General features: G+C 46.8%; 2 protein-coding genes across 9 annotated transcripts in view; one reads left to right on the forward strand and one right to left on the reverse strand.

Annotated features, from left to right (window-relative positions):
• The window catches only part of KDM4C (lysine demethylase 4C), a 420,634-nt gene extending 418,521 nt beyond the window's left edge, over positions 1–2,113 (reverse strand). For 6 of the 8 annotated variants that reach the window (XM_055350581.2, XM_031014365.3, XM_063696409.1 and 3 more), the window contains exon 1: positions 1,027–1,158. The gene's annotated coding sequence lies outside the window, so the exon portion shown is untranslated. Of the gene's footprint in view, positions 1–137; positions 616–1,026; positions 1,159–1,362 lie in introns of those variants that run through there. The other 2 variants (XM_063696408.1, XM_055350578.2) reach the window with 2 other exon arrangements.
• Positions 2,114–9,892: 7,779 nt separating this feature from the next.
• Positions 9,893–10,264, forward strand: LOC101131725 (small nuclear ribonucleoprotein E-like). The gene has a single exon (XM_055350592.2). It carries the CDS (start codon positions 9,919–9,921, stop codon positions 10,195–10,197), a length of 279 nt encoding a protein of 92 aa, XP_055206567.1. The 5' UTR covers positions 9,893–9,918; the 3' UTR covers positions 10,198–10,264.
• The last annotated feature ends 13,610 nt before the right edge of the window (positions 10,265–23,874 follow it).

Here is a 23,874-nt window from a genome sequence, read left to right on the forward strand (position 1 = left end):
TGTGAACCTAAGTGGCCGGAACCTACTAGTAACTTTCACCGGGATAAAAGTGACTCTGCTTTTCTAACCTACATTTCCGAACAGTGCTTTATAAATCACCTCTCCGGGTTAGTTTATCAAGTGCAAAAAAAGTTTACCTTGTCTCTTCCGGAAGAAGGAACCTGACAAAACCCCTCCCGGTATCGCCCACAATCAGAGCCAGCCAGCGCAGGCTCGCACCGCGCAGCAAAGGGGGAGCCCAGCATCAAGTCCACGCGGAAAGCATCTGAATCCCGCCTGCTGGCTTTACTGGCGGAGCACGGAGGAAAACCCCAAGCTCCTGCCTACAGCCCCGGCCTGTCTGGCTCCCTCCTCCACGTCCCCACTCCACGCCACGTTCTGTGCCTGGCAGTCCACGCGCCCTAATCCAACTCGCATTTATTTAAGCACCCGCCGTCTACACCGCATCATGGTTCCTCCAGGCACTGCAGGAAGAAATGGCCCCATTCCGGGGGAAAGAAACACCAAAAGGACAGCCGCGAGGGCTGAAGACGACCCCGAATGACGGGATGACTGCCTGCAACGGGTGGTCAGGAGAGGAGATCCCACCCTCACCCCGCGGGTCGTGACACTCCCAGGGAAGGGAGGGCCCCGAGGGGTGCACCAGGCCCGGCCTTCCTGGAGTCCGCCACAGACCGACTGGGGGCGTTAAGAGGTCCGCATCCCAGGACCGCCCGAGCGCTCCTCTGCCCCAAGGAGGCGACCCCGACTCCGGATCCCGGGAAAACGGCGAGCGCGGGTACCGAACCTCGGTAAGGGCCGGAGCGGGCTGTCACCGGCCCCCGCATCCCTCCCCTGCGGCCGCGGCCGGCCGCTCCCTCCCCAGCGTGACAGTCGCTACAGTCACGGACGGAGCGTCTCTGCCCCAGCGTCGCCGCTCGCCCGGACGCCCACACCCCCGTGACCCACGCGGAGGGGGGCAGTGCCGGGAAGACCTCTCCGGACCCTCTCCCCGCCCTGGCCCCCGGACTCCGGAAAAGCGGTTACCTGGCGCGCGGGTTGGGGCGAGAGCACGACTCGGTGGAGGAGGAAGAGAAGAAGACAGTGGCCTCCGGCCCAGGGAGATTTGGGAAATTTGGGAGACTTGTTCCGCACTAGGTGACAGCTGTTCGCTGCGCACGCGCACAGGACCCCGGCCGCCCGATCTCTGCGCCGCGCCTCACCCTCCCGTCGAGGGGGTGGGTGGGAGGCAGCGGCGAAGGCGCGCGCACCGCCGGCTCTCCCTGCGCGAGAGCGCGCGCGCCGTCACGTGACCGCTGGGGCCCGCACTTGGTGAGTCACGTGAGCTTACAAACAGCTTAAAGGTGCCCGGCAAGCTCTTACTTTGGGCTCAACTTCCGCGCTGTGGTTAACTTAGGCTTGCTGGCGCGCATCTTCTTGTCCTTTGGACACAGGCATCTCCCATTCTTTCCGGAGGGGAAAGATACTCGCGTAGAAGGAGAAAACAGGTGCACAGAACCTTGCCCGGAAGCGCCTGCTGGAGTCCCGCAGGGCTGGACCTGATGTAGTCCACGCGCCACACGTCCTCCTGGGCGCCGACGCGCACCTATGGCGGCCTCCGACGCGCGGACGTCAGCGTGGCGTTACCGGGGTGGAGCCTTGGAATGTACTGGAGAGCCTGGCGAGAAAATCGGGGCTCGCAGCTCTCCGGCGGTGACAGCGCTGTGTTCCCGTTCTCCCTTCACCCGGTGGCCGGGACCACTGAGCCTCCTTCCCACAATGGGAGATCCCTAATAGGCGAAGAGTATCTTCGTGTCCCAACCCTTTAACAACTACCGCGCAGGAGCGTGTCAGCCTCTGGAAGCAAAACTGTCCGGTGTTGTCACCTACACCCAGCACGTCCCGCCCCGACCCGCCCAAGTGTGCTCTTAAGATAGGGAGGCACAAAGGTGACCCCAATAGGAATCCTGGGCTGGCGGTCCCTCAGAAACTAGAGTTGATAACAATTTGGCCAGAACTGAAGTGACTAGAAATGCAGGTGCCTCCAGCGTCTGAGACTAGATAAGTTAACTTCCTACAACTTGTTGCTTCTCCTCTGTAACTCCGCCTTCCGAGGTGTCAGAAGGAACCAACCAGACCTTAAGCCCCTGTACTAACAAAGACAGATGGTTGAGCATCAGATGTTTTGCAAAGCTGAATGATTTTTTTTTTTAACTTCCTGCAGAGCTCCCAGCTGGGTCCCTTGTGGCGTTTTCTCTAACGTCTTAGCTAAGAAAGATTGGGCATATCTTCACACCAGTGAGCAAAGTTGGGCTAATATGCTGAATTTTCTGTTACATTATACTGATAACAGAATTTTAAAAATATATCGACACCGCTTACCACGCACTTGAACTCGTTTCTCACTGGGGTGAACATTGTGAGGACAGATGAAATGTGATTAATTGAGCTAAGGCTAACGGGATTATTGGGTCACCATATTTCTTCAGTTGTTAAAAACAAAGTTCCGCTGCACACACACACACACACACACACTCTTTTTTGAGACGGAGTCTTGCTGTATCGCCCAGTTTGGAGTGCAGTGGCGCTATCTCGGCTTACTGCAACCTCCGCCTCACGGGTTCGAGAGATTCTCCTGCCTCAGCCTCCCGAGTAGCTGGGATTACAGTCGCCCGCCACCACGCCCAGCTAATTTTTGTATTTTCAGTAGAGACAGGGTTTCGCCATGTTGGCCAGGCTGGTCACAAACTCCTGACCTCAGGTGATCCGCCCGCCTCGGCCTCCCAAAGTGCTGGGATTACAGGCGTGAGCCACTTCACCCGGCCACACACACTTCTGAACTTGCCTAACGTATACTCAACTGGGAATTTTCCAAATGTGTGCATGTAATGTCAGGATCCCAACCATCCTTACAAGTAAATTGGATATGCTAAAATAATAAATATGCAACCTAACACTTACTTAGAACAGTAATGTGAGCTAGACACTGTCTTAAGAGCTTCACATGTATTAATACTTATAATAATTCAATGAATAGGTACTATTAATACCTCATTGTTACAGATGTGGAAACAAGCATAGCGGTTAAGAAATATGTCCACAATCAAGCAGCTAGGGTCTTTTGGAAGCCATATGCTATATTAGAAATCTTGTGCACCAGAATAAAAAATCTGGAAACCTGAAATCCATTTTCTTCAGAATTTGCAGATGCACAAATAACATTTCTTTACCATTGTGAATTAGAGTATGACTTTTTTTTTAACCTGAAGAACTGAAGTGGATATACTAACCTTGCTAACTTCACTGAGCACTTTTTAATTTTAAGGAAGATAATGTAAAATGTCAAAACACTTCAAAAGCTGTAAAGCACTGTGTGAATCCATTAAGTGCTTCACAGTCTTGGAAATTGAAGAGAGCCTACTAGAAAATCAACTGGACTCATGGCACTGAGGGCAGTGTTGTGTCCCTAATGTATCAAAATACCTCCGTATTGTGAATTATCGTGAAAACATTTTAGCCATATAGTAAATTTTTTATTTAGATTCAATTGTTTAAATCCCAATTGCAATATATTAATGGAAGGCTGTATGAACAATACATAGATTCCCCTTGAAGTTTATATGTAATGTGAACTAATGAACAGATCATCAGATCACCTCAGAGACAATACTTGTTTTTATTTTATTTATTTATCTTATTGATTTATTTGTTTTTTGAGACAGAGTCTTGCTCTGTTGCCCAGGCTGGAGTGCAGTGGCGCCATATCGGCTCACTGCAGCCTTGACCTCCCGGGTTCAAGCAATTCTCGTGCCTTGTGCCTCATTCTCCTGAGCAGCTGGCATTACAGGCATGTGCCATAATGCCCAGCTAATTTTTGCATTTTTTTAAAATTGAGACAGAGTCTCACTCTGTTGCCCAGGCTAGAGTGCAGTGGCGCGATCTCAGCTCACTGCAACCTCCGCCTCCTGGGTTCACGCCATTCTGCCTCAGCCTCCCAAGTAGCTGGGACTACAGGCGCGTGCTACCACACCTGGCTAATTTTTTGTATTTTAAGTGGAGACGGGGTTTCACCGTGTTAGCCAGGATGGTCTTGATCTCCTGACCTTGTGATCCACCCACCTTGGCCTCCCAAAGTGCTGGGATTACAAGCGTGAGCCACCATGCCCGGCCTAATTTTTGTATTTTTTGTAGACAGGGTTTGGCCACATTGGCCAGGTGGGTCTCAAACTCCTGAGCTCAAGTGATCTGCTGGCCTCCGCCTCCAAAAGTGCTGAGATTACAGACGTGAGCCACTATGCCTGGCCAATACTTGTAAGTTTCTTAAAATATATATAATGCAGCAAATTTATATGCTGCTTTTTTTTTTTTTTTTTTTTTTTTCCTTTGAGACAGGATCTTCACTCTGTTGCCCAGACTGGAGTGCTGTGGCACTATCGCGGCTCAATACAGCCTCCACTTCTAGGATCATGCAGTCCTTCCACCTCAGCCTCCCATGTAGCTGGGACTACAAGCGCACACCACCACACCTGGCTAATTTGTTTATTTCTTTGTAGAGTCAGGGTCTCACTATGTTGCCCAGGCTAGTGTCAAACTCCTGGGCTCAAATGATCCTCCCGCCTCAGCCTCCCAAAGTGGTGAGAATACAGGAGTGAGCCACTGCCCTGGCTGCAAATTGATATACTTCTAAATAATAGTCTAATTTTGAATCTGTTGAAGTACACTACACTTTTTACAAATATAAATAATTGAGCTGGGCACAGTGGCTTATGCCTCTAATCTCAGCACATTGGGAGGCCAAGGCGGGCAGATCACCTAAGGTCAGGAGTTCAAGACCAGCCTGGATAACATGGTTAAACCCTGTCTCTACTAAAAATACAAAAATTAGCTGGGCATAGTGGCAGGTGCCTGTAATCCCAGCTACTCGGGAGGCTGAGGCATGAGAATCACTTGAATCCAGGAGGCAGAGGTTGCAGTGAGCTAAGATAGCACCACTGCACTCTAGCCTCGATGACAAGAACAAAACTCCATCTCAGAAAAAAAAAAAAAGAAAAAGAAAAGAAAAGAAATATACAGAATTGAATGAGGCTGGGCTCGGTAGCTCACGCCTGTAATCCCAACACTTTGGGAGGCCAAGGCAGGCGGATCACCTGCGAGACCATCCTGGCTAGCACGGTGAAACCCTGTCTCTACTAAAAATACAAAAAATTAGCCAGGCACAGTGGCAGGCGCCTGTAGTCCCAGCTAATCCAGAGGCTGAGGCAGGAGAATGGCATGAACCCGGGAGGCGGAGCTTGCAGTGAGCCGAGGTTGTGCCACTGCACTCCAGCCTGGGTGACAGAGCAAGACTCCATCTCAAAAAAAAAAAAAAAAGAATTCAATGATAGTAATACTTAGTGTTTTTATTTACCTTTACCTTTATCAAATATGTATGTTATTTATACAGGAATAATGAGAGATGATTAGTCCATGAGGGCTCTGCCCTTATTAATGAATTAATGCCGTAACTGCAGGAATGGGTTCATCCTCTTCTCTCTTGTTCTTTGTCCTTCTGCCATGGGATAATGCAGCACAAAGTCCCTCACCTAATACAGCCCCTCAGTCTTGGACTTTCTAGCTTCTAGAAATGCGAGCCGATAAATTTCTGTTCATTATAAATTACCCAGTCTGCCAGGTGAGATGACTCATGCCTGTAATCCCAGCACTCTGGGAGGCTGAGGCAGGAGGATCACTTGAACCCAGGAGTTCAACACCAGCCTAGGCAACATAGCGAGACCCCATCTCAATTAAAAATAATAATAAAAATAAATTACCCAGTCTGTGGTATACTATTATAGCACCACAAAATAGACCAAGACACGATAGATAAAAGATAGAGGTCAGTGTTTATAGATTTAATAATCATGGAACAAGTCCATTATTTCAGGTAAATGCCTGGTGTGCTTACTCTTAGGCCTGAGTTGGAAGACTTTCAGAAATAAGGGTGGAAGAAAAGTTTTAGATCCATGAAATCCTTATCATTGGAAAGACAGTCCAAACTGACTAAGAAGAGGTAGAAGTTCTGCTCTAGGTGAGCTTATCATGGCCATTCCTGATAAGGATTAGGATTTGTGCCACAGTCAACCAAACCATCCATTGGGGTAGAAGGAGAGGAACTTCTTGAGATACTGATTAGTATTGTAGTTACATCAGAGCTCAGATCAAAAGCAGCTGCTATTTCTGACTCCTCAGTGGTCCCCTGGAACTAGGGTGAGGCATGGGTTTCAGTCCAAGCACACTTCTTCCATTAATGATCATAGAGTGCCTGGACTATCACAGGACATCTTTCATCACTGAGGGATAAAATGCTCCTCCACCTCAGGCATGAACTTAAAAGATCTCTTCATTGAGGAACACAGATATTTTATTGCTATTTTTATAAAGTCTCTGATTATAATAGGAAATAGAGCACTTGGCATATATAAATGAAATTCATATATTAGTTGGAAAGAGACCACAATATAACTTTTTGGAAGTTGCTTTAACAATCCCTGGTTTTAGGCTGAGAGTGGTGGCTTATGTCTGTAATTCCAGGGAAGGCGAGGTGGACGGATCTCCTGAGGTCAGGAGTTTGAGATCAGCCTAACCAATATGGTGAAACTCCGTCTCTACTAAAAATACAAAATTAGCCAGGCGTGGTGGCGCATGCCTGTAAACCCAGCTACTCAGGAGGCTGAGGCAGAAGAATCGCTTGAACCCAGGAGGCGGAGATTGCAGTAAGCCGAGATCATGCCATTGCATTCCAGCTTGGGCAACAAGAGCGAAACTCCACTGGAAAAAAAAAAAAAAAAAAAATCCCTGGTTTTGAGAACGTTACCAATTTTTTGTTTTACCTGTTCCTCCATTAATTTTTAACTCAGGAATGTGACTTGCTTAATCTCTCCAGCAGTAGCTCCTTTGGTATCACAAACAAGGACCCAATTGTCATGGGCTTTCTTCTGCAGAACAAAATGTTGCCTTGTAAGATATTTTCACATTCTGTAGTTTACCTCAAATTTATCGAATTCACTGATTTTAATATTTCCCTTTCTCCCTACCTAATTGCTCTGATTTTTCTTTTCTACTCAAATTCTTCCAGAAGGTATTCTGTCTGATCAATGAGCTCAATTTTCAGCCTGCAGCTTTATAATACATTTTCTAGGGGTCTTGAGCTGACTATTGTGAACAACTATCCTGTTCCATCTTCCTTAAGTGTTCTGATTATGCATAATTGAGATCTCATCACTCAGCTAAAGTTGTAAGTGGCTTCTCTCTTCTTGAACTAATGTTAATATAGTTTGGGTCCTTGTCATATCCATTCCCTGTTGTGATAAATTGTAAAATGTAGCCACAAGATCTTCCCATGATCCTTTGCAATGTGACTTTGCCCTTCCTTCCATCAAGAGATCAGCTATATCCCCACCTGCTGAATCTAGGCTGATTATTATTATTATTATTATTTTTTTTTTTTTTTAAGACAGGGTCTGGGTCTGTTACCCAGGCTGGAGCGCAGTGGTGCAATCTTGGCTCACTGCAACCTCCACCTCCCAGACTCAAGCCATCCTCCCACCTCAGCCTCCCTAGTAGATGGTACTACAGGTGTGCACCACCATGCCTGGCTAATTTTTGTATTTTTTGCAGAGACGGGGTTTTGCCATGTTGCTCAAGGTGGTCTCTAACTCATGAGCTCAAGCGATCCGCCAGCCTCAGCCTCCCAAAGTGCTGGGATTACAGGCGTGAGACACCATGCCCGGCCTAGGCTGATCTTTTGACTTGCTTTGATCAACAGAATGTGACAGAAGTGATGTGATGTGACTTCCAAAGCTAGATATTAGATACATTGCAACTTCTGCTTTCACTCTCTTATGATACGGTCCTGAGACTGTCATGTAAGGAAGTTCGTCTAGCTTACCAGAGAATGAGAGGTTTCATGAAAAAATAACCAAGGTACCCACCCAGTGGACTGCCAGCACCAGCTGCCAGATGGGTAAGTGACGCCATCTTGACCTTCCAGCCCAACCACCTCCTACTGAATGCAGCCACAAGAGCAAGCCCAGGCAAAACCAGCAGTTAAATGTCAGCTAACCCAGAGAATAGTAAAAAATGATAAACCACTGCTGCTCTAAACCACTAGGTTTTGAGGTTATTTATTATGCAGTAATAGCAGCTAGAACTGCCTTCTCTGTCTTTCACTTTCTGACCTTGTTGAGCCCCTGGCTCTCCATTGACTAATCCAGATAATACAATTTCTTTTCTATTACTTTTCTCCTCAGTGTCAAACTTAAGAGAATTATTCATAACTTTAGCATCATCGTTTTTATAATCAAGAGATTCTTTCCTCTCCTTTTGGAAACCTATGATGTACTTTCAGTTGTTCCTGAACTTGGTGTTTTGGCTATTCCAACTTCCTATAAGACAGAAGCTATGCTTCACTTTCGCTTCAAGTGCTTTTGCTTCGTGAAGAGCTTTTTTTTTTTGAGACAGAGTCTCAATCTGTCACCCAGGCTGAAGTGCAATGACACGATCTCGGCTCACAGCAACTTCCACCTCCCAGGTTCAAGCGATTCTCCTGCCGTAGCCCCCTGAGTAGCTGGGGCTACAGGTGCGTGCCACCATGCCCAGATAATTTTTGTATTTTTAGTAAAGATGGGGTTCCACCATATTGGTCAGGCTGGTCTCGAACTCCTGACCTCGTGATCGACCCACCTCAGCCTCCCAAAGTGCTGGGATTACAGGTATGAGCCACCGCGCCCGGCCATGAAGAGCTGTCTTACCTCTAAGAAATTTTCTAAATTCTTGTTCATTATTTTAATATGAACTTAAACTTGTCTACAAATTGCCTTACATTTTCTTCTTGGCCTACACCACAGCAAGTACATTTTCCTCTGGCTTTAGGTTACTCTTTTTTTTTTTTTTTTTTGAGAAGGAGTTTCACTGTTGTTGCCCAGGCTGGAGTACAATGGCACAATCTTGGCTCACTGCAACCTCCGCCTCCCTGGTTCAAGTGATTCTTGTGCCTCGGCCTCCCAAGTAGATGCGATTACAGGCATGCACCACCATACCTGGCTAATTTTGTATTTTTAGTACAGACAGGGCTTCACCATGTTGGTCAGGCTGGCCTCGAACTCCTGACCTAAGGTGATCCTCCCACCTCAGCCTCCCAAAGTGCTGGGATTACAGGCATGAGCCACTGCGCCCAGCCAGGTTACCTTTTTTAATTTTATTTTTTATTTTTTTGAGACAGGCTCTCACTCTGTTGTCCAGGCTGAAATGCAGTGGTGCAATCATAGCTCAATGCAGCCTTGAATTCCTGGGCTCAAGCAATCCTCCCGCCACAGCCTCCCAAGTAGCTGGGACCACAGGCATGCACCACCATGTCTGGTTAATTTTTTTTAATTTATTTTTTTGTAGAGATGGGGTCTCACTATATTGCCCACACTTAGATGACTTTATTAGTGTTACCTGATTTTATCCAGCCGCATCATGAGAAAGATACATGTAGTCCTATTTTGTTGGCTGTTCTCTTCAAATTAGTTATTAGCTCATGAAACTTCTATTGATATCCTGACACCTTTTTAAGGATTCCTGGCCAGGCTTGGTAGCTCACGCCTGCAATCCCAGCACTTTGGGAGGCTGAGGTGAGTGAATCACCTGAGGTCGGGGGTTCGAAACCAGCCTGGCAAATATGGCGAAACCCCATTTCTACTAAAAATACAAAATTAGCCGGGCATGGTGGTGCATGCCTGTAATCCCAGCTACTTGGGATGCTGAGGCAGGAGAATTACTTGAACCTGGGAGGCAGAGGTTGCAGGAAGGCGAGATCGCGCCATTGCACTCCAGCCTGGGCAACAAGAGCAAAACTCCATTTCAAAAATAAAAATAATAACAATAAGCGTGCGAGTGTGCTCTTTGTGAAATTCCACCATGGCATACAGTGGCCAGGGCCAGAAAGTGCAGAAGGTTATGGTGCAGCCCATCAACCTCATCTTCAGATACTTACAAAATAGATCGCGGATTCAGGTGTGGCTCTATGAGCAAGTGAATTTGCAGATAGAAGGCTGTATCATTGGTTTTGATGAGTATATGAATCTTGCATTAGATGATGCAGAAGAGATTCATTCTAAAACAAAGTCAAGAAAACAACTGGGTTGGATCATGCTAAAAGGAGATAATATTACTCTGCTACAAAGTGTCTCCAACTAGAAATGATCAATGAAGTAAGAAATTGTTGAAAAGGATACAGTTTGTTTTTAGACGTCCTTTGTCCAATATGAACATTTATTCATATTGTTTTGATTACACTTATGTTTTTACAAGATGGCAATAAATGCTGTGGGATTGTTTGTATTAAAACTAATAATACTAATAATAATAATAAATCTTTTTTTTTTTTTTTTCTGAGACGGAGTTTCACTCTTGTTGCCCAGGCTGGAGTGCAATGGCACAATCTCAGCTCACCGCAACCTCCACCTCCCAGGTTCAAGCGATTCTCCTGCCTCAGCCTCCCTAGTAGCTGAGATTACAGGCATGTGCCACCACTCCTGGCTAATTTTGTATTTTTAGTAGAGACAGGGTTTCTCCATGTTGGTCAGGCTGGTCTTGAACTCCCGACCTCAGGTGATCCACCTGCCTCGGCCTCCCAAAGTGCTGGGATTACAGGCGTGAGCCACCACGCCCAGCCAATTCCTGTTGTTTTTTTTAATTGTTGTTGTTTTTTGTTTGTTTGTTTGTTTTTGAGACCAAGTCTTGCTCTGTTACTCAGGCTGAAGTGCAGCAGTGTGATCTCTGCTCACTGCAACCTCTGCCTCCCGGATTAAAGTGATTCCCCTGCCTCAGCCTCCCTCATAGGCGCATGCCACCACACTCAGCTAATTTTTGTGGTTTTCGTGGAGGCAGGGTTTCACCATATTGCCCAGGCTGCTCTCGAACTCCTGGGCTCAAGTGAGCCACCGGCCTCGGCCTCCCAAAGTGCTGGGATTACAGGTGTGAGCCACAGCGCCCAGCCTCTGTTCTTTCCTAGAAAGAAATCCTCCACAGACTAAAGGGCAAATGCCAGTAAGGCAGTGATAGGGACGGCATTCCAGGGCACTCCCTCTAAATTCTGGATCAGAGCGGGCTGCTCAAGCAGCAAAGGCCCTGCTCTAAGTTGTGCAGGCAAAGATTTTCTGGAGCAGTGGTTCTCAAAATTTGTTCCAGAAACTGGCAAGGTTAAAACTATTTTTATAATAATATTATGACATTATCTGACTTTTCCATTCCCATTCACTCAGGAGTATACAGTGGATTGTTTCCAGAAAACTCCATTGCCCTGAAAGCTAAGATAATGTGTATTTCTATATATATATATTTTTTTTTTTTCTGTCGCCCTGTCACCCAGATTGGAGTGCAGTGGCGCGATCTCAGCTCACTGCAATCTCTGCCTCCTGAGTTCACACTATTCTCCTGCCTCAGCCTCCGGAGTAGCTGGGACTACAGGCGCCCACGACCACGCCCAGCTAATTTTTATGTATTTTTAGTAGAGACGGGGTTTCACCGTATTAGCCAGGATGGTCTCGATCTCCTGACCTCGCGATCCGCCCCTCTCGGCCTCCCAAAGTGCTGGGATTACAGGCTTGAGCCACCGTGCCCGGCCATCTATATTCTTGTGTCTTAAATTGTTCTCAGGTTTTTTGTTTGGTTGGTTGGTTGGTTGGTTTGGTTTTTTGGAGACAGTCTTGCTCTATCACCCGGGCTGAAGTGCAGTGGAGTGATCTTGGCTCATGGCAGCCCCAACTCCCTGGGCTCAAGCAATCCTCCCACCTCAGACTCCTGAATAGCTGGAACCAGAACTGTGCACCACCACACCTGACTAATTTTTTTCTTTTTTCTTTTTTTTTTTTTTGAGACGGAGTCTAGCTCTGTCGCCCAGGCTGGAGTTCAGTGGCAATCTCGGCTCACTGCAAGCTCCGCCTCCCGGATTCACGCCATTCTCCTGCCTCAGCCTCCCGAGTAGCTGGGACTACAGGCGCCCGCCACCACGCCCGGCTAATTTTTTGTATTTTTAGTAGAGACGGTTTCACCGTGTTAGCCAGGATGGTCTCGATCTCCTGACCTCGTGATCCACCCACCTCCGCCTCCCAAAGTGCTGGGATTACAGGCGTGAGCCACCGCGCCTGGCCTATTTTTTTCTTAGAGACGAGGCTTTGCCGTGTTGCCCAGGCTAGTCTGGAACTCCTGGGCTCAAGCGATCCTCACACCTTGGCGTCCCAAAGTGCTGGGATTTCGGGCGTGAAGCACCACACTTGGCCTAAACTTTTCTATTTTAAAATACAAAATGGGCCGGGCGCGGTGGCTCACGCCTGTAATCCCATCACTTTGGGAAGCTAAGGCGGGCGGATCACCTGAGGTCAGGAGATCCAGAACATCCTAGCTAACATGGTGAAACCCCGTCTCTACTAAAAATACAAAAATTAGCTGGGCGTGGTGGTGTGCGCCTGTAGTCCCAGCTACTTGGGAGGCTGAGGCAGGAGAATGGCGTGAACCCGGGAGGCAGAGCTTGCAGTGAGCCGAGATCGCACCACTGCACTCCAGCCTGGGCGACAGAGCAAGACTCGGTCTCCAAAAAAAAAAATATATATATATATAATGGCTGGCTGGGCACAGTGGCTCACACCTGTAATCCCAGCACTCTGGGAGACCGAGGTGGGCAGATCACTTCAGGTCAGGAGTGCGAGACCAGCCTGGTTAACATAGTGAAACCCCGTCTCTACTAAAATACAAAAAGTATGCTGGGCGCGGTGGCTCATGCCTGTAATCCCAGCACTTTGGGAGGCTGAGGCGGGTGGATCACCTGAGGTTGGGGGTTCAAGACCAGCCTGACCAACATGGTGAAACCCCGTCCGTACTAAAAACACATTAGCCAGGTATGGTGGCACATGCCTGTAATCCCAGCTACTCAGGAGGTTGAGGCGGGAGAATCACTTGAACCCGTGAGGCAGAGGTTGCAGTGAGCTGAGATCACACCATTGCACTCCAGCCTGGGCAACAATAGCGAAACTCCACCTCAAAAAATAAAATAAAATACAAAAAGGAGCCAGGCATGGTGGCATGCGCTAGTCCCAGCTACTGGGGAGGCTGAGGCAGGAGAATCTCTTGAACCCGTGAGGCAAAGGTTGCAGTGAGCCAAGATCACGCCACTGCACCCCAGCCAGGGCAACAGAGTGAGACTCCGTCTCAAAAAAATAAAATAAAATATAATGTAATGTAACCTAATACAATAAATATAGTATGGCAATTTTTTTTTTTTTTTTTGGGAGACAGGACCACATTCTCTTGCGCAGAGGTGCCATCACAGCTCCTCTGTGATCCTGAGCTACAGCGATCCTCCAGCCTCAGCCTCCCAAGTAGCTGGGACTACAGGCACACAACAGCACACCAGCTAATTTTTTATTTTTTGTAGAGACAGGGTCTCACTATGTTGCCCAGGCTGGTCATGAACCACTGTGCTCAAGCGATCTTCCTGCCTTGGCCTCCCAAAGTGCTGAGATTATAGGTGCGAGCCACCATCCCTGGCCTAAATTTTTCTCAGTTTTAAAATATAACAAATACTGATGGAAATACCCGTGAAGACAATTTTCAACATTAAGAAGGTTTGAGACCAGAAAGTTTGAGAACTGTAGATTGGAGGGAACATTATCATAACAAAGATCAAATTTTCCCTGACTCTCAATCCTGAGATGCTCCTTTGACTCTAAGGCCCTCCTTGAGGCTCCCTCTCCTTCCTTGGGATGTTTGACCCAGAAAATGGGGTCAAAAACTGCTGCCGCAAACATCTCCAGTGCCACTACCCAAGGTCTGGTGAGACCCGTTGGGTCAAAGGTGAAAGGGCAGGGAAGGAGAGGGACCAGGAGGTGGAGGAGGAGGAATAGGAGGAGGAAGAGGGCTGGCCGTGCACCTCCATCCCATATATCTGCTGGAGGCATGTTTCTGCAGGGTATTAGCCCCACCTAGCTCTCTCAGTGCCCCAGGTATCCCCTGCCCTCCCCACCCCCAACCTTGCCCTGGTGCCTTCTGCAGTCCCTCTCCCTCTCAGCATCCCAAGGACTCTTCTGCTTCCCCACAACCCTGGAGCACACCACTCCTGGAGTCTGTGTGCCCAAACCTCCAACAAGGACAGTAAAGACAGCCTTACCTGGCAGAAATTAAGCTGTTGGCTGAGGGTGGCAGCTCATGCCTGTAATCCTAGTACATTGGGAGGCCAAGAAGGAGGATTGCTTGAGGCCAGGAATTCAAGACCAATCTGACCAACATAGTAGACCCTGTCTCTATTATAAATATTTTTAAAAATTAAGCTGTTACTAGTTTTTTCTTTTTCTTTTTTTTGAGATGAAGTCTCACTTTGTCGCCACACTGGAGGGCAGTGGTGCGATCTCAGCTCACTGCAACCTCCACCTCCCAGGTTCAAGCAGTTCTCCTGCCTCAGCCTCTTGAGTAGCTGGGATTACAGGCGCACGCCACCATGCCCAGCTAATTCTTGTAGTTTTTAGTAGAGATGCGGTTTCACCATGTTAGCCAGGATGGTCTCAATCTCTTAACCTCGTGATCTGCCTGTCTCAGCCTCCCAAAGTGCTGGGATTACAGGCATGAGCCACTGTGCCCGGCAGCTGTTACTGGTTTTTTAAGGAGATCACATGTGAATTAGATCCTGAGTTCTCCTATGTTTGGAAATAATTTTTTTTCCAAACGCTGTTGCTATTGAGGCTCCAGAAGTCAGTCTGCCTCCCCACCCACCCCACCCCTTAGAGGTAACAAAGTGTTGTTATCTGGATGAAGCTGATTTTTTACATAGAAGTGGAGAGGGGCCGGATATGGTGTCTCACACCTGTAATCCCAATAATTTGGGAGGCCAAGGTGGGAGGATTGTTTGAGCCCAGGAGTTTGAGACCAGCCTGGGTAGCATAGCGAGACCTTATTTCAAAAAAAAAAAAAATTGGAGAGGATTTCACATTAGTGAGTCACTTAGCTGTCAGGTGTCCCCCACCCCAACAAGTCAAGTGAATTTTACTAGCTGTGGATTCCATATAGAAAGCAGAAAATCTGGGACAGTCATGGTGACTCACGCCTGTTATCCCAGCACTTTGGGAGGCCAAGGCAGGTGGATCGTTTGAGACCAGGGGTTCCAAACCAGCCTAGCCACATGACAAAACCCTGTCTCTAATAAAATACAGAAAAATAGCCAGGCTTGGTTGTACACACCTATAATCCCAGCTACTAGGGAGGCTGAGGCAGAAGAATCACTTGAATCCAGGAGGCAGAGGTTGCAGTGAGCCAAGATCCCACCACTGCACTCCAGCCTGGGTGACAGAGTGAGACTCCCTCTCAAAAAAAAAAAAAAAGAAGCAGAAAATATTGTGTTATTCTTTGTTCTAGCTTCTCCTTACTTAATAACAGTTAACAACAACATAAGATAAAGTATGTTGAGTGCACACTCTTGATAAAGATGCACACTCTTGATAATCCTTGTTGCTCATTAACTCAGTAAATGAAAATGTGCTTCATACCTCCCGTGTGCCCTGAATTGTGCGGGGTGCTGGTTATAGTTATGTGCAAGGTAGATGTAATTTTGCTTGAACGAAGTGCCTCAGTGATGTCGTTGAAGGGGTAAAGCCCCCACCACTGACAAAACCATTTCAGTCGACCTAATTTCATTAGCTCTACTTAAGACAAGAGGATTAATTGATTACCTAGCAGCTGTATTGTTTAGTCTGTTTCATCCCTTATTATTTTCATATTAGTAATCCTTTGTCAGCACCATTTTTTTCTACAAGGATGTCTCTTAAAAGCCACATTTATGTTTGCTGATTGATTTTTTCCTTTTTAGACCTAGACCTAGGATTTTTGTTTTATTTTTTAAACAGAGCCTCGCCCTGTCACCCAGGCTGGAGTGCAATGGCACAATCTTGGCTCACTGCAACTTCCACCTCCCGGGTTCAAGCGATTTTCCTGCCTCAGCCTCCTGGTGAGACCCCATGGGTCTCCCCAGACCTTGGCTACTGGCACTGAAGATGTTTGCGGCATCAGTTTTTGACCCCATTTTCTGGGTCAAACGCCCCAAGGAAGGAGAGGGAGCCTCAAGGAGGGCCTTAGAGTCAAAGGCCCCGGGGTTCAAGCAATTCTTAGATCGCCCCACTGCCCTCCAGCCTACTCAACTGAGTGAGACTCTTTCTAAAAAAAAAAAAAAAATTCCCCACCCCACCAAAATAAAGGAGCCTGAGGAATCTGTGAAGAATACCAAAGGGCTGATATTCATGACATCAGAGTTCCAGAAGGAAAGGAGAAAAAGTGCAGTACAAAAAAAAAAAAAAAGTTGAAGAAACAATGGCTAAAAATTTTCTAAATTTTGGCAAAAGACAATAACTGATACTCACGAAGGCCAGCAGAACCTTAACAGAAAAAACCCGGAGAGTCTCTCTGAACTAACTCTGTTTCAGGGGGCTGCTTGATAATAAAATAAATAAATGAACAAAAAAGAAAGACCCAAATGAATCCAAATTGAGATGGATTGCAATCAAACTTTGAAAATATAGACAAAGAAAATCTTGAAAATAGCCAGGGAAAGACAATGTATTGCCCACTGCATTCCAGCACTCTTGGGGGCCGAGGCGGGCGGATGAGGAGGTCAGGAGATCGAGACCAGCCTGACTAACTTGGTGAAACCCCATCTCTACTAAAAAGACCAGCCTGACTAACATGGTGAAACCTCATCTCTACTAAAAATACAAAAATTAGCCAGGCATGGTGGCACACACCTCTAGTCCCAGCTACTAGGGAGGCTGAGGCAGGAAAATCGCTTGAACCCAGGAGGTGGAGGTTGCAGTGAGCCGAGATCACTCCACTGCACTTCAGCCTGGGTGACAGAGCAAGACTCCGTCTCCAAAAAAAAATTAATAAATAAATAAAAACATTTTATTATTGTTTTTGAGCCATTAGAAAAAAAGAAAAAACTGTATTTGTGTGTGTGTGTGTGTAACAACATTTTAAAATGCTTAACAGGCCGGGCATGATGGCTCACATGGATAATCCCAGCACTTTGGGAGACCAAGGCAGGTGAATCCCTTGACACCAGGAGTTCAAAATCAGCCTGGGAAACATAGTTAGACCCTGTCTCTATTATTTTTAAAAAGTAAAAAAAAAAAAAAAAAAAAACTTTAAAAAGTGCTGAATAAAAAAAGGTGTCACCAAAAGACCAAAAAAAAAAAAAAAAAGCTGTCACCTCAAAATTCAATGAAAATATTCTTCAGGAATAAAGATGAAATAAAGACATGCTTAGATACAAGGAAACTAAAAGAATGTGTTGCAAACAAAACTCCTCTGAATAAATTGCCATAAGTTCAGATATAAGAGAAATTACATCAGAAGGAAGCTAGGAACATAAGAAATGAATGAAGAACAATAAAAAGGCTAAATACCCGAGTAAATAGCATGTACCCGGGTAAATAGAATATTCTTTTCCTCTTGAGTTTTTGTTTTTGTTTTTTGTTTTTTGAGATAGAGTCTCGCTCTGTTGCCCAGGCTGGAGTGCAGTGTCGCAATCTCTGCCCACTGCAATCTCCGCCTCCCTGGTTCAAGCGATTCTGCTGCCTCAGCCTCCTGAGTAGCTGGGACTACACACACGCACCACCACCCTGGCTAATTTTTGTATTTTTAGTAGAGATGGGTTTTCACCATGTTGGCCAGGATGCTCCCATTCTCCTGACCTCGTGATCTACTCGCCTCAGCCTCCCAAAATGCTGGGATTACAGGGGTGAGCCACTGTGCCTGGCCTGAGTTTTTAAAAATATATTTCATAGTTGAAAACAAAAATTAAGGTAGACGGATCACGAGGTCAGGAGTTTGAGACCAGCCTGGCCAACATAGTGAAACCCTATCTCTACTAAAAATACAAAAATTAGCCAGGCATGGTGGCATGTGTCTGTAGTCCCAGCTACTTGGGAGACTGAGGCAGAATCACTTGAACCTGGGAGGCAGAGGTTGTGGTGAGCCAAGATCCTCCCACTGCAATCCAACTTGGGCAACAGAGTGAGACTCCGTCTCAAAAAAAAGAAAACAATAATTAGACTACTGGCTGGATACAGTGGCTCATGCCTGTAATCCCAGCACTTTGGGAGGCTGAGGTGGGTGAATCACTCGGGGTCAGGAGTTCGAGACCAGCCAGGCCAACATAATGAATCCCCATCTCTACTAAAAATACAAAAATTTGCTGGATGTGGTGGCGCGCGCCTATAATCCCAGCTACTCCGGAGGCTGAGGCAGGAGAATCGCTTGAACCCAGGAGATGGAGGTTGCAGTGAGCCAAGATCCTGCCACTGCACTAGAGCCTGGGCAACAGAGCAAGACTTCATCTCAAAGATAAATAAATAAAAATTAGGCCGGGTGCAAGGCCGGGCACAGTGGCTCACGCCTGTAATCCCAGCACTTTGGGAGGCCGAGGTGGGTGGATCACAAGGTCAGGAGATCAAGACCATCCTGGCTAACACGGTGAAACCCCATCTCTACTAAAAATACAAAAAATTAGCCGGGTGGGGTGACGGGCGCCTGTAGTCTCAGCTGCTGGGGAGGCTGAGGCAAGAGAATGGCGTGAACCCGGGAGGCGGAGCTTGCAGTGAGCCGAGATTGCATCACTGCACTCCAGCCTGGGCAACAGAGCAAGACTCTGTCTCAAAAAAACAAAACAAAACAAAAAATTAGGCTGGGTGCGGTGTCGCACACCTGTAATTCCAGCACTTTGGGAGGCCAAGGCAGGCAGATCACCTGAGGTCAAGAGATCGAGGCCATCCTGGCCAAAATGGTGAAACCCCGTCTCTACTAAAAATACAAAAATCAGCTGGGTGTGGTGGCACACGCCTGTAGTCCCAGCTGCTTGGGAGACTGAGGCAGGAGAATCACTTGAACCCAGGAGGCAGAAGTTTCCGTGAGCCAGGATCACACCACTGCACTCCAGCCTGGCAACAGAGCGAGACTCCGTCTCAAAAATAAATAAATAAAAATAAATAAATAAAAATTAATTATGAGATAGCTTTTACTTTGCTATTTATTCATTTTTATTTATTTTAGAGATGGGGGTCATGCTATGTTGCCCAGGGCAGTCTCGAACTCCTAGCAATCCTTCCTCCTTGGTCTCCCAAAGTGCTGGGATTACAATTGTGAGCCACATTCCTTCCAGCTTACTGGGCTATTTAAAGGTTTCTAATACTACAATATCCTGCTGATCAAAAGCTATAACTTGCAAAAAAAAAAAAAAAAAAAAATCTACCCTGCATATCAATATACTCATATCTATCTATCTATCTATCTAAAACTGTGAGTAAAACCAAATGGGTAACCAAATTTAATGCTACTTTACTGGATAATGTTATTTGATGCTGAGAAGTTTTAAACCTGGTGTCCAGGAGGGAAGCCTTAGTGTAAACACATGATTGTGTCCAGTGATTTGTCATTTTACAAATCCCACACTAGATGGCAGATTTTAAACAGGATTTTCTGGGTCACAAATTAATTAGGAAAAAAATGGCTAGGCACGGTGGCTCACACCTGTGATCCCAGCACTTTGGGAGGTGCAGGGGGGCAGATCACCTGAGGACAGGAGTTCAAGACCAGCCTGGCCAACATGGTGAAACTCCGTATCTACTAAAAATACAAAAATTAGCTGGGCATGGTTGTGGGCGCCTGTAATCCCAGCTACTCGGGAAGCTGAGGCACAAGAATCGCTTGAACCCGGGAGGCAGAGGTTGCAGTGAGCAGAGGTTTCACCACTGCACTCCAATTTAGGTGACAGAGTGAGACTCTGTTTCAAAATAATAATAATTAGGAATATCTATATCTCTCTCTATATATAGATCTGCAAAGGAAAAAATCCGGGTGTGGAGGCTCATGCCCATAATCCCAGCACTTTGGGAGGCTCAGGTGGGGAGGCTGAGGTGGGAGAATAAATTAAGCCCAGGATTTCGAGACCAGCTAGGGCAAACATGGGGAAACCCCATCTCTACAAAAAATATAGAAATTAGCTGGGCGGCCAGGCGTGATAGCTCATGCCTGTAATCCCAGCACTTTGGTGGATCACCTGAGGTCAGGAGTTCAAGACCAGCCTGGCTATCATGGTGAAACCCCGTCTCTCAAAAAAAAAAAAGAAAAGAAAAGAAAAATTAGTTGGGCGTCATGGCATGCCCCTGTAATCCTAGCTACCCAAGAGGCTGAAGCAGGAGAATTGCTTGAACCAAGATCATGCCACTGCACTCCAGCCTGGGTGACAGAGCGAGACTCCATCTTGAAATAAGTAAATAAAATTAGCTGGGCGTGGTGGTGCCCACCTGTGGTCCCAGCTACTCCAGGGTGCTGAGGCAGGAGGATCACCTGAGCCTTGGGAGGTCGAGACTCCAGCGACCTCTGATCTTGCCATTGCCCTCCAGCTTGGGGGACAGAGTGAGGACCTGTCGCCCAAGCTGGAGTACAGTGGCACGGTTTCTGCTAACTGCAACCTTCGCCTCCCAGGTTCAAGCGATTCTCCTGCCTCAGCCTCCCGAGTAGCTGGGATTACAGCATGTGCCACCATGCCCGGCTAATTTTGTATTTTTAGTAGAGACGGGGTTTCTCCATGTTGGTCAGGCCAGTCCCAAACTCCCCACCTCAGCTGATCCATCTGCCTCGGCCTCCCAAAGTGCTGGGATTACAGGTGTGAGCCACCAGGCCCAGCCAGCATCTGTTGTGTTGTTTAGTTTAGTTCAGTTGAGTTTAGGTTTTAGTTTAGTTTAGTTTAGAGTTGAGTTGAGTTGAGTTGAGGAGTTTTTGAGAGGGAGTTTTGGTCTTGTTGCCCAGGCTGGAGTGCAATAGTGTGATCTCCCTCACTGCAACCTCTGCCTCCCAGGTTCAAGTGATTCTCATGCCCCAGCCTCCTGAGTAGCTAGAATTACAGGCACCTGCCACCATGCCCGGCAAATTGTTGGTATTTTTAGTACAGATGGGGTTTTGCCATGTTGGCCAGGCTCCGAACTCCTGAACTCAGGTGATCCACCTGCTTCGGCCTCCCAAAGTGCTGGGATTACAAGTGTGAGCCACCTTGCCCAGCCCAGCATCTGTCATTTTTTGACTTTTTAATAATAGTCATTCTGACCGGTGTGAGTTCGTATCTCATTGTGGTTTGCATTTCTTTAATGATTAGTGATGTTGAACATTTTTTCTTGTTGGCCAAGTGTATGTCTTCTTTTGAAAATTATCTGTTCATGTCCTTTGCTCACTTTTTTTTTTTTTTTGAGATGAAGTCTCACTCTTGTACCCCAGGCTGGAATGCCATGGCGTGATCTCGGCTCACTGCAACCTCTGCCTCTCGGGTTCAAGCGATTCTCCTGCCTCAGCCTCCCAAGTAACTGGGATTACAAGCACCTGCCACCATGCCCAGCTAATTTTTGTATTTTTTTTTTTTAGTAGAGATGGGGTTTCACCAGGTTGGACAGGCTGGTCTTCAATTCCTGACCTCAGGTGATCCATCTGCCTCGGCCTCCCAAAGTGCTGAGATTACAGGCATGAGCCACTGCACCTGACCGTCCTTTGCTCACTTTTTAATGGGGTTGTCTGTTTTTTGGCTTGTTAATTTGTTTAAGTTCCTTATGGATTCTCGATATTAGACCTTTGTTGGAGGCATAGTTTGCAAATATTTTTTCCCAGTCTGTAGGTTGTCTTTTTATTCTGTTGATAGTTTCTTTTACTGTGCAGAAGCTCTTTACTTTAATTAGGTCCCATTTGTCAATTTTCTGTTTTAATTTAATTATATTTATTTGTTTGTTTTTTGAAAATAGAGACAAGATCTCGCTATGCTGCCCAGGCTAGTACAGTGGGACTGAAAAACTTTTTTTTTTTTTTTTTTTGAGACAGAATCTCGCTGTGTCACCCAGGCTGGAATGTAGTGGTGTGATCTTGGCTCACTGCAACCTCCACCTCCCAGATTCAAGCGATACTTGTGACTCAGCCTCCCAAGTATCTGGGACTACATGTGTGTGCCCCCATGCCCGGCTAATTTTGTATTTTTTTGTAGAGACGGGGTTTGGCCATGGTGGCCCGGTGGGTCTTGAACTCCTGGTCTCAAGTGATCCCCCAGACTAGGCCTCCAAAAGTTCTGGGATTACAGGCGTGAGCCACTGCTCCTGGTGGATACTGATTTCTGTATACTGATTTTGTATCCTAAAACTTTGCTGAAGTTCTTTTTCAGATCTAGGAGCTTTGGGACAGAGCCTTCGGGGTTTTTTAGGTATAGAATCACATTGTCTACAACAGAGATAGTCTGACTTCCTAATTGAGGTTCCCAAACCTCAATTCTTGACTTCTGTGCACCCATAGGCTCAATACCACATGGACGCTGCCAAGTCTTAGAGCTTCCACCCTCTGAAGGAACAGCCTGAGCTGTACCTTGGCCCCTTTTAGTCATGGCTGGAGTGTCTGGGACACAGGGCAACAAGTCCCTAGACTTCACACAGCACAGGAACTCTGGGCCCAGCCCACAGAACCACTTTTTCCTCCTAGGCCTCTGGACCTGTGATGGGAGGGGCTGCCATGAATACCTCTGACATTCCCTGAAGACATTTTCCCCATTGTCTTGGGGATTAACATTCAGCTCCTCATTACTTATGCAAATTTCTGCATCTGGGTTGAGTTTCTCCTCAGAAAATGAGATTTTCTTTTCTGTTGCATTGTCAGGTTGCAATTTTCCAGTCTTTTATGCTCTGCTTCCTTTATAAACCTGAATGCCTTTAACAGCACCCAAGTCACCACTCGAATGCTTTGATGCTAGGAAATTTCTTCCACCAGATACCCTAAGTCATCTCTGTCAAATTCAAAGTTCCACAAATCTCTAGGGCAGGGGTAAAATGCTGCCAGTCTCTTTGCTAAAACATAACAAGAGTCACCTTTGCTCCAGTTCCCAGCAAGTTCCGTGTTTCCATCTGAGACCACCTCAGCCTGGACTTTATTGTCCATAATACTATCAGCATTTTGGTCAAAGCCATTCAACAAGTCTCTAGGGAGTGCCAAACTTTCCCACATTTTCCTGTCTTCTTCTGAGCCCTCCAAACTGTTCCAATCTCTGCCTGTTACCCAGTTCCAAAGTAGCTTCCACATTTTTGGGTATCTACAGCAGTGCCCTGCTCTACTAGTACCAATTTAATGTATGAGTCCATTTTCACACTGCTGATAAAGACATACCTGACACTGGGAAGAAAAAGAGGTTTAATGAACTTACAGTTCCACATGGGTGAGGCGGCCTCACAGTCTTGGCAGAAGGCAAGGAGGAGCAAGGCACGTCTCACGTGGATGGCAGCATGCAAAAAAGAGAGGGCTTGTGCAGGGAAACTCTGGTTTTTAAAACCGTCAGACCTCATGAGACTCATTCACTATCAGGAGAACAGTGCAGGAAAGCCCTGACCCATAATTCAATCACCTCCCACCAGGTTCCTCCCATGATATGTGGGAATTATGGGAGTTACAATTCAAGATGAGATTTGGGTGGGGACACAGCCAAAGCATATCACTGCTGTCAAGCAAAGCTGAGAGATTTAATTGGTAAAGAAACAACAAGCCCTTTTTAGATTCAGGCAGTTTAATACTGACAGCAATACTAAGATTGGCAAAGATGCCAGCACCCTGTGTCCATTTTCCTACCAGACAACACCAAAACAAAAGACGCCAGGTGATAATGCAACATGGGTGATGGGAGCTCTGTTTCTGCAGAGCCAATTTCACACTAAGCAGTTTGATGGGATGCTGGGTGGGGGTGGGGGGGAGGGGTGGGGACAGGTGTAGCCTCTTTGCCTAATTGTCCCCTAGCACTGCCCAGTCATTGCATAGGCTGCTGGAACC

The sequence above is a fragment of the Gorilla gorilla genome, chromosome 13, assembly GCF_029281585.2.
Source record: "Gorilla gorilla gorilla isolate KB3781 chromosome 13, NHGRI_mGorGor1-v2.1_pri, whole genome shotgun sequence".
In the NCBI taxonomy this organism is placed as follows: domain Eukaryota; kingdom Metazoa; phylum Chordata; class Mammalia; order Primates; family Hominidae; genus Gorilla; species Gorilla gorilla.